General features: G+C 41.1%; 1 protein-coding gene across 4 annotated transcripts in view; it reads left to right on the top strand.

Moving 5' to 3' along the window:
- The window catches only part of PBLD (phenazine biosynthesis like protein domain containing), a 53501-nt gene that overhangs the window by 15270 nt on the left and 21699 nt on the right, over positions 1 to 16532 (top strand). For 3 of the 4 annotated variants that reach the window (XR_009212792.1, XR_004245387.2, XM_058436297.1), the window contains exon 2: positions 12529 to 12674. Coding sequence is in view for 2 of the 4 variants with exons in the window: in XM_058436297.1 (XP_058292280.1) it covers positions 12591 to 12674 (84 nt within the window). In the remaining 2 variants the exon portion in view is untranslated. The remainder of the gene's footprint in view (positions 1 to 12528; positions 12675 to 16532) is intronic. The other variant, XM_032138554.2, reaches the window with a different exon arrangement.

The following is a 16532-nucleotide window of genomic DNA, read 5'->3' as shown; positions in this document are numbered from 1 at the left end:
TTCTTTCTTTCTTCTCTTTCTTTCTTTCTCTTTCTCTCTTTCTTTTCTTTCTTTTCTTTCTTTCTTTCTTTTTCTCTCTCTCTCTCTCTTTCTTTCTCTCTCTCTCTTTCTTTCTTTCTCTCTTTCTTTTCTCTTTCTTTCCTTCCTTCCTTCCTTCTTGCCTGCCTGCCTGCCTGCCTTTCTTCTTTCCTCTTTCCTCTTTCTTTCTTCTTCTTTGAGACAAAGTCTCACTCTGTTGCTCAGGCTGGAGTACAGTGGTATGATCATACCTCACTGCAGCTGTGAACTTCTGGACTCAAGCAGTTCTCTTGCCTCATCCTCCCAAAGTGCTGGGATTATAGACGTGAGCCACTGCACCCAACTCACTTCATTTTCTATATATTTTGAGTCATTTTCTAACGGTTGCCTGGAGAATTATACTTAACATTTAAGTTTATAACAATCTAGTTTAGATTAACAGAAACTTAATTTTAATAGTATAAAAAAACTGCACTTATATAGCTCCATTCCCACCTCACCTGTTTGTGACTTTCTTGCCATTCAGATATATCTTTTTACATTTTATGGGCATCAGTATAGATTTATGACTATTGCTTTATGCAATTGTCTTTTTTTTTTTTTTTAAAAAGAGACAGGATCTCTGTTACCAAGGCTACAGTGCAGTGGCATGATCATATCTCACTGCAGCCTCTAACTCCTGAGCTCAAGGGAACCTCCAGCCTAAGCCTTTCATGCCACCATCCCTGGCTATTTTTTTTTTTTTTTTTTTTAATAGAGGCAGGGTCTTGCTGTGTTACCCAGACTGGTTTTGAACTCCTGGCCTCAAGCAGTCCTCTCACCTTCCTCCCAAAGGGCTGGGATTATGGGCACTAGCCACCTTGTCTGGTCTACTGCTGCTATTTATTTATTTATTTATTTAGAGACAGAGTCTCACACTGTTGCCCAGCCTGGAGTGCAGTGGCTTGATCTTGGCTCACTGCAAACCCCGTCTCCTGGGTTCTCGCCATTCTCCTGGCTCAGCCTCCCGAGTAGCTGGGACTACAGGTGCCCGCCACCACGCCTGGCTAATTTTTTGTATTTTCAGTAGAGACGGGGTTTCCCTGTGTTAGCCAGGATGGTCTCAATCTCCTGACCTCGTGATCTGCCCACCTCGGCCACCCAGAGTGCTGGAATTACAGGCGTGAGCCACCGCGCCCAGCCTTACTTTATTTTTTTATTGTGGTAAAAATCACATAACATTATATTTACCCTCTTAACCATTTTGAAGTTAAGCTCAATGGTAATAAGTATATTCATATCATTGTGCAACAAATCTCTAAACTTTTTTCGTTTGTTTGTTTTTTATGGGACAGTGTCTTATTCTGTCACTGCCCAGGCTGGAGTGCAGTGGTGTGATCTTGGCTCACTGCAACCCCCGCCTCCTGGGCTCAACCGACTCTCGTGCCTCAACCTCCCGAGTAGCTGGGATTACAGGCACATGACCATGCCTAGCTAATTTTTGTATATTTTTTGGTAGAGACAGGGTTTCACCATGTTGCCCAGGCTGGTCTCAAACTCCTGACCTCAGGGGATGCCCTCCTCGGCCTCCCAAAGTGCTGGGATTTCAGGTGTGAGCCACCATGCCTGGCATTTTCTGTTCTTTTGATAGTGGCCGTCCTGAAAGCTGTGAGATGATGTCTCATTGTGGTTTGGATTTGCATTTCCCTAATGATTAGTGATGTTGAGTACCCATTCATGTGCTTATTGGCCATTTGTATGTTTGTTGCTCTTTGTTTTTTTACGTTGATTTGAGTTACTGTCTAGTGTCCTTTCATCTTAGCCTGAAGGACTCCCACTAATACTTCCTCTGGAAGTGGAATACTAGCAACAAGTTCTAGCAACAAGTTTTTGTTTATCTGGAAGTATCTTAATTTTACCTTTGATTTGAATGATAGTTTTGCTAGCCATAGAATTCTTGGTTGACAGTTGTTCTTTTGGTCTATATTCTTGCTTTGAGTATATCATTTTACTGCCTTCTGGCATCCATAGTTTCTACTGATAAACCAGCTGTTAATCTTATTGAAGATCCATTTTACATGATGAATTATGTCTCTCTTGCTGGTTTCAAGATTCTGTTGTTTTCTCTTTTTTTGAGATGGAGTCTTACTCTGTAGCTCAAGCTGGAGTGCAGTGCCATGATCTCAGCTCACTGCAACCTCCACCTCCGGTCTCAAGTGATTCCTGTGCCTCAGCCTCCTGAGCTGCTGGGACTACATTCGAATGCCACCATGCCTGGCTAATTTTTTGTATTTTAGTAGAGACAGGGTTTCACCGTGTTGCCCAGGGTGGTCTTGAACTCCTGAGCTCAGGCAATCTGCCCTTCTCAGCCTCCCAAAGTGCTGGGATTACAGGCATGAGCCACTGCACCCCACCAATTCAGTCATTTTCTTTCTGCAGTTAGATTATTGCATGTCTAGGTGTTTGTCTCTTTGAGTTTATTCTATAATACTTGGAGTTTGCTGTGTTTCTTTGCTGCATAGATTAATGTTTTTCATCAAATATGATAAGTTTTTGGCCATTTATTTCTTCAAGTAATTTCTCTGCCACTTTCTCTTTTCCATTTCTGGGACTCTCTTTATGCATATAGTGGTATACTTGATGACGTCCCAGAGATCTCTGAGGCTCTTATAATTTGTCTTCATTCCTTTTTCTGTTTCTCAAACTGAATAATCTCAATTAACTTATTTTCAAGTTCACTGGCCTTTTCTTTTGCTTGCTTAAACCTGCTGTTGGACCTCTCTAATTAATTTTTCATTTCCATTGTTATACTTTTCAATCTCTACAACTTCTACTTGGTTCTCTTTTAAAAAATAATTTCTTGGCTGGGCGCGGTGGCTCACACCTGTAATCCCAGCACTTTGGGAGGCCAAGGCGGGTGGATCACGAGGTCAGGAGATCGAGACCATCCTGGCTAACATGGTGAAACCCCATCTCTACTAAAAAAAATACAAAAACAATTAATCGGGCGTGGTGGTAGGCACTTGTAGTCGCAGCCACTCGGGAGGCTGAGGCAGGAGAATGACGTGAACCCCGGAGGCAGAGCTTGCAGTGAGCCGAGATCAGGCCACTGCATTCCAGCCTGGGCGATAGAGCAAGACTCCGTCTCAAAAAAAATAATAATAATAATTTCTTTATTAATATTGTTTATATGGTGAGACATGCTTCTCATACTTTGCTTTAGTTTTTTAGACTTGGTTTCCTTTTGTTTTTTGGAAGGTATTTAAAACAGCTGATTTAATGTTCTTGTCTAGTAAGCCCGACATTGGGACTCCCTCAGGGACAGTTTTTATTAACTACTGTTTATTCTTTGTATGGTATACTTTCTTGTTTCTATACACACCTCTTTTTTGTTGTTGAAATCTGGAAATTTTAGATAATATACTGTGCTACCTCTGGAAATCAGATTCTTCCCTTCACCATTTTGTTATTGTAAGTTCTTTAGTGACTTTTCTGAACTTTCTCTAAAGTCTGTATTCTTTGTTGTGTGTGGCCGTTGAAGACACTAGTATGTTAGATTAGCATCAGCTAATGATTAGACAGAGATTTTCTTACGTTCCTGGAGTCAATATGTCTCTCAGTCTTTGCTGATGGACTCAGTTGTGCATGCTGGGGCACACCCTTGATATTCAGGCAGACAGGTAGTAACTCTGCCTTACCTTTCACTTTCTGCTTGCACAAAACCCCTCGGTCTCAGTCAGAGGTGAGAGCTTAGGGTTTCTTCAGGTTTTCTGCATGCACACAGTCCTAGGATATATGCAGAGCCCTAGGTATGTATCTTGCCTTCTAGATTCTCAAGACTATGTCAGAGCTTTTTTTTTTTTTCTTTTTTTTTTTGGAGACACACTCTCACCAGGCTGGAGTGCAGTGGTGCAATCTTGGCTCACTATAACCTCCACCTCCCAGGTTCAAGCAATTCTCCTGCTTCAGCCTCCTGAGTAGCTGGGATAACAGGCACACACCACCATGCTCAGCTGATTTTTGTATTTTTAGTAGAGACAGGGTTTCACCATGTTGGCCAGGCTGGTCTTGAACTCCTGACCTCAAGTCATCTACCCTTCTAGGCCTCCCAAAGTGCTGGGATTACAGGCACAAGCCACCATGCCTGGTCATCAGAACTTTTCAAAACCCCTTCTGGACATCTCATTCCCTTGCTATTCCTTATCAACTTTTGATTAGCCTATCATTTGCTTTAGCTATTATTCACTGACTCAGGCAGCCATGGTGCTATTAAACAGTTGCTGTTTGTTTTTGACAAACAACCCTGGAGGAAAGGCTGTTTGTGTTGGGTGAGCTTTGACCCAGGTCAATAAAGACAAGCCATGGCCGGGCGCGATGGCTCACGCCTGTGATCCCAGCACTTTGGGAGGCTGAGGCGGGCAGATCACCTGAGGTCAGGAGTTTGAGACTAGCCTGACCAACATGGCGAAACCCCGTCTCAACTAAAAATACAAAACCTAGCCGGGCATGGTGGTGGGCGCCAGTAATCCCAAATACTTGGGAGGCTGAGGCAGGAAAATCGCTTGAACCCAGGAGGTGGAGGTTGCAGTGAGCCAAGATCGTACCATTGCACCCCATCCTGGGCAATAGAGCGAGACTCTGTCTCAAATAAATAAATAAATAAAATTAAAATTAAAAATAATACAAAAATCAGCCTGGTGTGGTGTTGTGCTCCTGTAATCCCGGCTACTTAGGAGTCTGAGGCAGGAGAATTGCTTGAACCTGGGAGGCGGAGGTTGCAGTGAGCCGAGATCGCGCCACTGCACTCCAGCCTGGGTGACAGAGTGAGATTCTGTCTCAAAAAGAAAAAAAAAAAAGACAAACCTTGTTAGTGCAGGTCTTCCAGGGAACTACCAGACAAGTCAAATGACAATTCTCTATGAATGCAGCTTTGAAGAGACTTCAACCACATCCTGTCCCTTCTAGTAGCTATCAGGTGATTGCAGGATGGTGGTTCTCAAGGCTATCATGTAGCTGGGGAGAGAGGATCAACTAGGGCAAGAGTGACAGATAATATCTTTTCGTAAAGAATATGTGGGCCAAGTTTTCCCCGTTAATTTCAAGATAGAGCAAAACTCCACCAGTGCTTTATAAAAAGATTCATAAGTCTTTAACTGTGAAACTGAAAATTCTAAGTTTAGGCTAGGTGTGGTGTCTCACGCCTGTAATCCCAGCACTTTGGGAGGCTGAGGTGGGTGGATCACCTGAGGTAAGGAGTTTGAGACCAGCTTGGCCAACATAGTGAAACCCATCTCTACTAAAAATACAAAAATTAGCTGGGCACAGTGGTGCACGCCTGTAGTCCCAGCTACCCGGGAGGCTGAGGCAGGAGAATCGCTTGAACCTGGGAGGCAGAGTTTGCAGTGAGCCAAGATTGTGCCACTGCACTCCAGCCTAGGTGACAGGGTGAGACTTTGTCTCCACAGTAAATAAATAAGTAAAAATAAAAATAAAAATTATAAGTTTAAAATATAAACCTCCAGTTCAATTGGATTGTCAAGTACGGCTTCCTTAATAGAGCGGTAGAAAGAACCTAAACAATTTTTGGCATATGGAAAAGGGTTTTTTGTTGTTGTTGTTGTTGTCTTTTTTTGGCATATGGTAAAGGTTTTACCACTGCAAAGTACTGAACTATGTTTTCTTATTTAGAAAGCATCTTAATATCAATTTATAATCTATTTTCTGAAGTCCCTTCCAGGCCCTTGAGCTTTTGAGGAGCAAGAATGCGGATCTTAACACGAAAGTGTTTTCATAAAATTTGTTTGGTAAATGGTAAATCATGATGATAATATGAGAATCCTAAATTTTAGCAGAAAAGTGAAAAAATTCCCAAACATCAGTTGTTTGAACATAAATCTGGTTGAGGAATTTAGAACTAGCCTATGAACATCTTAACAAAGGCGAGTTTCTGTGACATCCAGGAAGTATGCATAAAAGTGAACACAAAGTAGTTGAACACTACATATATTGTATTTGAATAGATCTATATTAGTAGCTAGATGAAACTAATTTAGAGGTTAATTTTCTTCAGGCAACAAAACAAAAAATAGACAAATGGGATTACATAACTGAAAAGCTTCTGTACAGCAAAGGAAACAACAGAATGAAGAGACAAAGTATGGAATGGGAGAAAATATTTGCAAATTATACATCTGATAAGGGATTAATATTCAAAAAATATAAGAAACTCGGCCTGCTGCGTTGGCTCAAGCCTGTAATCCTAGCACTTTGGCAGGCCAAAGCAGGCAGATTGCTTGAGCCCAGGAGTTTGAGACCAGCTTGGGCAACATGGCGAGACCCCCTCTCTACAATAAATACAAAAGTCAGTCAGGCGTGGTGGTGCATGCTTGTAGTCCAGCTACTCGGCAGGCTGAGGTGGGAGAATCACCTGAGCCTGGGGAGGTCAAGGCTGCAGTGAACTGTGATTGATTGCACCACTGCACTCCAGCCTGGGTGACAGAGTGAGACCTTGCCTGAAAAAAAAAAAAAAAAAAAAGAGGAAAGAAACTCAATAACAAAAAGAAAGAAAATCAATAACAAAAAGCCCCCAAATAACCCAATAACCCTATTAAAAAATGGACAAAAGGCAAAGTATCCAAATAGACATTTCTCTAAAGAAGATACACAAATGGCCAATAGCTATATATATATATATTTTTTTTCTTTTTTCTTTTTTTTTTGAGACGGAGTCTCGCTCTGTCTCCCAGGCTGGAGTGCAGTGGCGCAATCTCGGCTCACTGCAAGCTCCGCCTCCCGGGTTCACGCCATTCTCCTGCCTCAGCCTCTCCGAATAGCTGGGACTACAGGTGCCCGCCACCACGTCCAGCTAATTTTTTTGTATTTTTAGTAGAGACGTGGTTTCACTGTGGTCTCGATCTCCTGACCTCGTGATCCGCCCGCTTCGGCCTCCCAAAGTGCTGGGATTACAAGCGTGAGCCACCGCGCCCGCCAATAGCTATATTATAAAATGCTCAGTATCACTAATCATCAGGGAAATGCAAATCAGAACCACAATGAGATATCACTTAACTTCTGTTGAATGACTATTATAAAAAAAGACACAAGATAACAAGTGTTGGTGAGGACATGGAGAAGAGGGAACCCTTACACACTGTTGGCTGGAATGTAAATTAGTATAGCCATTACAGAAAATAGAATGGAAGTGCCTCAAAAAATTGAAAATAGAACTAACCGTGTAATTCAGCAATTCCACTACTGGGTGTAAAAAGCAGTACATTGAAGAAATATCTGCATTCTTGTGTTTATTGCAGCAATATTCACAATAGCCAAGATGTGGAATCAACCTAACTGTTCCTCAATGAATGGATAAAGAAAATGTGGTATACAGATGGTCCCTGACTTATGATACTTTGACTTATGATTTTTTGACTTTATGATGGTGGGAAAACAATATGCATTCAGCAGAAACAGTGCTTTGAATTTTGAATTTTGATCTATTCCCAGGCTACTGATGTGTGGTACAATACTTTCCCACAATGCTGGACAGTGGCAGCCAGCTGCACTCCCAGCCAGCCACACGATTATGGGGGTAAACAACCAATATTTGCCATCTTCCTAAAAAACACTATGCCTGCCAAACCATCAACAAATGTTGGCACCCTAGTGCTTTCTATCAGTTATTCTTTTTTTTTTTTTTTTTTTTTTTTTGAGGCAGGGTCTCACTCTGTCACCCAGGTGGGAGTGCAGTGGCATGATCTTGGCTCACTGCTGTCTCCGCTTCCTGGGTTCAAGTGCTTCTCCTGCCTCAGCCTCCCGAGTAGCTGGGACTACAGGCATGCGCCACCATGCCCAGCTAATTTTTTTTTTTTTTTTTGAGACGGTGTCTCACTCTATCACCCAGGCTGGAGTGCAGTGGCGCGATCTCAGCTCCCTGCAAGCCCCACCTCCCAGGTTCATGCCATTATCCTGCCTCAGCCTCCCAAGTAGCTGGGACTACAGGTGCCTGCCACCACGCCCGGCTACTTTTTTGTATTTTTAGTAGAGATGGGGTTTCACTGTGTTAGGATGGTCTTGATCTCCTGACCTTGTGATCCACCCGCCTCAGCCTCCCAAAGTGCTGGGATTACAGGTATGAGCCACTGCACCCGGCCGCCCAGCTAATTTTTGTATTTTTAGTAGAGATGGGGTTTCACCATGTTGGCCAGGCTGGTCTGGAACTCCTGACTTGATCCACCTGCCTCGGTTTCCCAAAGTGCTGATATTATAGGCGTGTGCCACCGCGCCCGGCCAATTTTAGTTCAATACTTCAAACTGAAAACACACTGAAAGCCCAGTGTGCTTTCAGCGGTGTATGTTAATGGTGTGTACCCATACAACCATTTTGCTTTTTACCTTCAGTAGTGTATGCAATAAATTACATGAGATATTCAGCACTTTATTATAAAATAGGCTTTGTGTTAGATGATTGCCCAACTGAAAGCTAATGTAAGTGTTCTGAGCATGTGTAAGGTAGGCTAGGCTAAGCTATATTGTTTGGTAGGTTGGGTGTGTTAAATGTATTTTCAACTTATGATATTTTTAACTTACAATGGGTTTATTGAGATGTAACCCCATCAAAAGTAGAGGAGTGTCTATATTTATGCAATAGAATATTATTCAGCCATAAAAAAGAAAGAAATCCCATCATTTGCATCAACATGGGTGAACCTGGAAGGCATTATGCTAAGTGAAATAAGCCAAACACAGAAAGACAGATACTGCATAATCTCACGCAGTGAGGAATCTAAGGAAGTTGACATCGTAGAAGTAGAGAGTAGAATGGTGGTTGTCAGAGGTGGGGGTGGCTGGGGAGGGGAGTGGTTGGGGAGATCTGGCCAAAGGATACATAATTACAGTAGATAGGAGGAATAAGTTCAAGGGAGCTATTGTATAGCATCATGACTATAGTTAATATACTGTATTCTTGAAAAATGCAAAGAGAGTGGATGTTAAGTGTTCTAATCACAAAAATAATAATTATGTGAGGTGATGCATTTGTTAATTAGCTCGATTTAACCATTTCACAATGTGTTTATATATATACTTCAAAACATTATATTGTACATGATAAATATAATTTTATCTGTCAATTAAAAGAAACCATAAACAAAGTAAAAAGAAAAATTTTCTTTCAAATTTTGATTTAAAACATTTTATTTACACTTCGTAATTCTTTTTGATACTTATTTTCTTTTCACCAACTGAAAAAAAAGTAGATGGTGTTTGGATACACTTTGAATGCCAGTACTCTATTATTTTCTTTTTTCTTTTTTTTTTTTTTTGAGACAGAATGTCTCTCTGTCACCCAGGCTGGAGTGCAGTGGTACAATCTCAGCTCACTGCAACCTCAGCCTCCCAGGTTCAAGCGATTCTCCTGCCTCAGCCTCCCGAGTAGGTGGGATTACAGGTGCCTGCTATCATGCCTGGCTAATTTTTGTATTTTTAATAGAGACGGGGTTTCACCATGTTGGCCAGGCTGGTCTCGAACTCCTGACCTCAAGTGATCCACCCACTTCAGTCTCCCAAAGTGTTGGGATGACAGGTGTGAGCCACCATGCCTGGCCTACATATTTATATTTTCTTTTTCTTTCTTTCTTTCTTTTTTTTTTTTTGAGACGGAGTCTCTCTCTGTTACCAGGCTGGAGTGCAGTGGCGTGATCTCGGCTCACCGCAACCTCCGACTCTGTTTCAAGTGATTTTCCTGTCTCAGCCTCCCTAGTAGCTGGGATTACAGGCATGTGCCACCATGCCCAGCTAATTTTTATATTTTTAGTAGAGATGGGGCTTCACCATCTTGGCCAGGATGGTCTTGATCTCCTGACCTCGTGATCTGCCCGCCTCGGCCTCCCAAAGTGCTAGGATTACAGATGTGAGCCACCACGCCTGGCCAATATTTATTTTTTTCAAAGAACTAAACTGATATTTATTAATGAGTAGCCTAGTTTTGAGGCAGAAGTTATAAGCAAGAGTGAAGTGGGTTCTTTTTTTTTTTTTTTGAAACATAATCTCACTCTGTTGCCCAGGCTGGAGTGTAGTGGCACGATCTCGGCTCACTGCAACTTCTGCCTCCCAGGTTCAAGTGATTCTCCTGCCTCGGCCTCCCAAGTAGCTGGGATTATAGGCACGAGCCACCACACCTGGCTAATTTTTTCATATTTTTGATAGAGATGGGTTTCACCACGTTGGCCAGGCTGGTTTAACTCCTGACCTCAAGTGATCTGCTTGCCTTGGCCTCCCAAAGTGGTGGGATTACAGGCGTGAGCCACTGCGCCAGGCCATGAAGTGGGTTCTTTTGTGCTAACAGCTACAGAATAACAGGAATCTGCAGTGACAGGAAAACTGTAAATAAACTAAGACTATTACAGAGGGACAAATATACATCACTCTCCCCAGGCACATCCATGGGCAGGTTTAATGACTAAGCCATTTGGACAAGGAAGCTTTCTTGGTAAATGGAACCAAGATTAAAATTCAAGAGAATGGTCTCAGCACACACACACACACACACACACACACACACACACACACACACACCATGCAGGCCAGGTGCAGGGGGGCACGCCTGTAATCCCAGCACTTTGGGAGGCCTAGGTGGGAGGATCACTTAAGTGAGGAGTTCCAGACCAGCCTGGCCAACATGGCGAAACCCCGTCTCTACAAAAAATACCAAAAAATTAACCAAGTGTGGTGGCATGTGCCTGTAATCCCAGCTACTTGGGAGGCTAAGGCATGAGAATCGCTTGAACCCAGGAGGCAGAGGTTGCAGTGAGTGGAGATTGTGCCACTGCAGTCCAGCCTGGGTGACAGAGTAAGACACTGTCTCAAAAAAAAAAAAAAGAAAGAAAGAAAGAAAAAAGAATAATCTAAGAAATGCAAATGAAAACAAGATATTTTAAAATCTTTCAGATTAGCAATGGTCGGACACTCTCATATACTGTCTAAATTGGTATACTTTTTCTGCAGATAAATTTAACTATTTAAGTTAAAACACTTGTACACTTTGACCCAGGGATTTCACTTTTAGGAATATATATAAAAGAATCAGAAACACAGAAGAAAATTTACATTCAACAGGTTTGATCACTGCATTGTCTTTACAAGTGAAAAATTAGAAACAACTTAAATATTCACCCAAAGGGATATGGTTTAACAACTTATAGCATATCCATAAATGTAAATCTATTAAAAGGATGTTTTGAAGCATTTGGTGTCTTTAGAAAATATTCATGCTATACAGTATTTTCCAGTTGTATTGGAATGGCCCTGAAATTATGCTATTTTATAAAAGGGACTTGAGCATCTGTGGGAGTATAGTATCCTCAGGGAGTCCTGGGATCTATCCTCTGTGAATACAGAGGGCCAATTTACTGTTAAGAGGGTAAAACTTCTGATAAAAGCTGTACATCCAGAACATTAATAATGTTATTGCCAATTTGTGCACTTATGGGTCTTTATTTTCCAAGTTTTTTTATAATGAGCATATTTTTTAATTAGAAAAAAATGCATTCTTTTAAAAAATGGTAATAATATTCTTTGGGAGACTGTAAGCAACATACATGCCTCTTGTATGTTTCATGCACTTCATTAAAAGCAGAGCTTAGGCGGCCGGGCGTGGTGGCTCACACCTGTAATCCCAACACTTTGGGAGGCCGAGGCAGGTGGATCACGAGGTCAGGAGATCGAGACCATCCTGGCTAACATGGTGAAACCCCATCTCTACTAAAAATACAAAAAATTAGCCGGGTGCAGTGGCGGGCACCTGTAGTCCCAGCTACTCGGGAGGCTGAGGCAGGAGAATGGCATGAACCTGGAGGGGGAGCTTGCAGCGAGCCAAGATCGCGCCACTGCACTCCAGCCTGGGCGACAGAGCGAGACTCCGTCTCAAAAAAAAAACAAAAAAAACAAAAAAAACAGATCCTAAGCTAGTTCTGGCTACTCTAAGAAAGACTATGATTATGCTGCTAAGTTCTATGTATAATATGAAAAGTCAATACAAAATATGGAAAAAATCAATTTAACCAGTATTTTAAAATGAATTTCATTTTAGAGGTTTTAAAAAGTTAGAGGATTGGCCAGGCACAGTGGCTCATGCCTGTAATCTCAGCACTTTTTGAGGCCGAGGAGGGCAGATCACTTGAGGTCAGGAGTTCGAGACCAGCCTGGCCTACACCGTGAAAACCTGATGCTACTAAAAACACAGAAATTAGCCAAGCGTGGTGGCAGGTGCCTGTAATTCCAGCTACTTGAGAGGCTGAGGCAGGAAAATCGCTTGAACCGGGGAGGCGGAGGTTACAGTGAGCCGAGATCGGTGCCACTGCACTCCCGCCTGGGCAACAGAGCAAGACTCCATCTCAAAAAAAGAAAAAAGAAGTTAGGGGATTATATCTCTTTAAATGTAGTATGTTTGAATAATTGCTGGACTTTGTATCTGGGAACTGTTCTTTGCGTCTGGACACCAAGTAAAACATTAACTTTTTTATTTTCTTTTCCAAGAAGAAGACATAAAGCAGACTACCAGCAATTTTGAGAACTTGCAGAAACAGCTTGCAAGGAAAATGAAGCTTCCTATTTTCATAGTAGATGCATTCACAGCAAGAGCATTTCATGGGAATCCTGCTGCTGTTTGCCTCCTAGAAAATGTAAGTGCTTGGTTTTGAATTACAGTACCTGAAATTCTAGATTCCTGTAGAAACAATTACTTATTTTAAAAGACTAGTTTCACTGTTTGTTCACCTCTTTGGTTTGTGTTCTTTGCCATCATATCAGTAATGTTCATGTATGCAAGTTGATTTTGACCAAGGTATTTGATAAAAATGCCTATGCCTTGGGTACGTCCAATGAAATGAAGATTCAGATAAAGAGGAACTAGAGCCAGTTTTAAAAAAGAAGAGCTAGAGCTCCCTTTTAGCCATCAGGTTTTCAGTTAGTTAGCACCAAGTGTTGAGGAGAATGAAATTAGATGAGTTTTGTGTGACTAGACATAGCTGATTTCACATTTAGCATAACAGATCCTAACTGAGTATCTTTAACCTTACCTATAGCTCAAGCAATTAGAAATTCTTTTCAGGATCAAGAAAATGAGACATTTTGCAAGGAATTAAGTAGTTAAGTAGAGCGGTAGAAGGTATTAAGCTATAGTATATAAATAAGTTACTGAAAGACTCATTTTTAAAATGGCTTTTTGATTAGGATACATATTAATGGAATAGTTAAATATTAATGGAATAGTTAATAGAATAGTTAAATAGATAAATATTAATGGAATAGTTAAATAGTTAAATATTGTTAATAGTTAATATTTAAATATTGACCCTCAAGGTCAAGGAATATTGACCTTGTGTTGGTCCCTAAGTAGTAAGAAACAAGGTAAGGTGTCCTTTCACTCAGAGCAGTTAGCACAAGAGTAGATTATCTGAAAATTACTTCAAGAAGACAGTTAGCAATTGATGATCTTAAATAAGTCATATTAAGTTGGGCAAAGTGTGTGTTTGGGCCTTCAGAGACGGTGAATCTCAACCTGGCTATACACGAAAATCACCCAAGGAACTTTGAAAATGCTGTCTTTTAGACCAATTACAACAGACTCTCTGGGAGTGGGGCCAGCAGTGTTTTTTTATTTTGTTTTGTTTTTGAGACAGAGTTCCGCTCTTGTTGCCCAGGCTGGAGTGCAATGGCATGATCTGAGCTTACTGCAACATCCACCTCCTAGGTTCAAGTGATTCTCTTGCCTTAGCCTCCCAAGTAGCTGAGATTACAGGTGCCCGCCACCATGCACGGCTAATTTTTTTGTATTTTTAATAGAGACGGGGTTTTGTTATGTTGGCCAGGCTGGTCTCGAACTCCTGACCTCAGGTGATCTACCCGCCTCGGCCTCCCAAAGTGCTGGGATTACAGGCGTGAGCACCGTGCCCGGCCAGAAGTGTTTTTTTAAAGTTCCCCAAGTGATTCCAGTTTGCAATCACGATGGAGAACTGGGCTGGGTGTGGTGGCTCTTGCCTATAATCCTAGTACTTTGGGAGGCTGAGACAGGAGGATTGCTTGGGGCCAGGAGTTTGAGACCAACCTGGCCAACATAGCGAGACCCTGTCTCTAAGAAAAAAGAAAAAAAAAAAAGGAGGACTGATGAGCTGAACATTGTTTTTTATTGCTGTTGTTGTTGTTTTTTATTTTTTAAAACTTTTTATAAAATAGATATGTGGTCTCGCAATGTTGACCAGGCTGGTCTTAAACTCCTGGATTCAAGTGATTCTCCCATCTTGGCCTTCCAAAGTGCTGGGATTACAGGCCTGAGCCACCGCACCTGGTGGAATATTATTAATTGAGTCCTTTTCACACTTATTTTCTCCCTCAAGTGGAGCAGTAAGGTGGCCATCAAGAGCCCTTGTCTTACCTTAACTCTACATTCATTACGCAAACTTGAGCTGGTATTTTCTCTCCACAAAATGCAGAAGGTAATAAAGTTAATAAACTTTGTCCATTATTACAAGAGCTTGGGAAGATTAGTATGAAAACAGTTAACAACCAGATTCCAAATCATGACCTTTCTTTAGAAGCAATCTGGCAGACACAACTTCCTGTCAAGGAATTGTGGAATTGACTATAACTGCTTGTCAAGTCTTAATACATTTGCCCCATGTCCGCATGTAATATCTTTGAAGAGTTTTGACAGTAGTTTATATTGAATAGAATATATTCCATTTTTATCAGATAACAAGAATTGGATTATTCTCCAACTTACTCTTTTTATTTCCAGTAAATTCGGCAAACATCAGACTTACGGGATTTCTTTCTTTCTTTCTTTCTTTCTTTCTTTCTTTCTTTCTTTCTTTCTTTCTTTCATTCTTTTTTCTTTCTTTCTTTCATTCTTTTTCTTTCTTTCTTTCTTCCTCTCTCTTTCTACCTATCTCTCCATTAAAACATATTTTGTATGTTAATTATATATTTGGAAAAACTAGGAAATAAAAATTTAAGCAAAGAACTTACAGTTTAAAACAACACGCTTTAGTATGAATGGAAGAAGGAAAAGGAATATAAGGAAGTCCATGATTTGGGGACGCTCTCTAAAGAGTTTTCCAATTCACTTCTTTTGAGGCTTAGGCCTGTGAGACCAGGATAATTTCATGGCCTGTCAGGGACACCTGAATAGATATCTAAAGATTAGTTTGCTATGCCTCTTAGTCATGCTTTTCTGCTCTTTGGATGTGAGAATCTTATCCTCCTGGAGGCGAAGGTAACACTTTTCCTAATTCATAATCAATAAAAATTATAATAGAAGTATAAATGCTGGTGTCTGTCCTTGGGTTCATTGTCCTGAGATGGTGGAGAGAATACAGGTGGCCACAGGAAAATGTCAGAGACAAATAAACACTAAATCTTATAATATTGGCCACAGTTCAGTAGGAATTCAGCCAGGCTCTGGGCTAGGAGCCAGAGGTCCAAAGGTTAACAAGTTCACCTGCCCTTGAGGGGCTCAGAGTCTGGTGCAGAAAATGGGCATGTAAACCCATCGTTATTCAGTAGTCACCACGGAGGCTACAAGACCTGAAGGTACCAGGCCTCAGAGAATGGAATAATGTTAGGTTTTATGAAGTAAAAATACCTCAGATTTTAAGTGCAGGGCTTCAGATGTTTTTTTTTTTTTTTTGTAGCTTTGTTTTAAATTATTCAAAATTTGACCAGGATGAGACTAACCACAGGAAAACCTAGTGGATAGACTAAAGACTAGGTCGTGGTGCTTTGAGCTTTTTGAACACTTGATAAAACACTACTGAAAGTAAAGTAAAAACTTCTGAGTAATAAAGTTCAAGAGCTTCTATAATATTCTAAAGGATTTTTTGTTTGTTTTCAAGACAAGTCCATTTTTAAATTTTTAAATTTTTATTTTTTTGAGACAAGCAATCTTCCCACCTCGGCCTCCCAAAGTGCTGGGATTATAGGTGTGAGTCACCACGCCCGGCTGACATTTTTAAATTTTTAAATTTTTTCACATGAGAAACATATAACACTATACATTAGGTGAAAACAAAAACAGATTAAGGTCCAAGTGGAACATAAAACAAATATTTGAAAAAAATGTAATAAAAATTGTCTGGGTGCGGTGGCTCACACCTGTAATCCCAGCACTTTGGGAGGCTGAGGCAGGCAGATCACCTGAGGTCAGGAGTTTGAGACCACCCTGGCCAACATGGTGAAACCCCATCAAATTAGCCAAAGTTAAAGACCAGCCAAAAATTAGCCAGGTGTGGTGACGCATGCCTGTAATCCCAGCTACTCTGGAGGCTGAGGCACTAGAGTTGCTTGAACCTGGGAGGCAGAGGTTGCAGTGAGCCAAGAAAGCACCACTGCACTCCAGCCTGGGCGACAGAGTGAGACTTCATCTCAAACATAAATAAATAAATAAATAAATAAATAAATAAATAAATAAATAATTGATGGTGTCCTCAGATGCCTGACAGTCCATTTGACAATGAAGACCTTGTAGAAACATGGAAAATATA

The sequence above is a fragment of the Hylobates moloch genome, unplaced genomic scaffold, assembly GCF_009828535.3.
Source record: "Hylobates moloch isolate HMO894 unplaced genomic scaffold, HMol_V3 SCAFFOLD_3, whole genome shotgun sequence".
Lineage (NCBI taxonomy): Eukaryota > Metazoa > Chordata > Mammalia > Primates > Hylobatidae > Hylobates > Hylobates moloch.
This window is presented reverse-complemented; position numbering and strand designations above follow the sequence as displayed.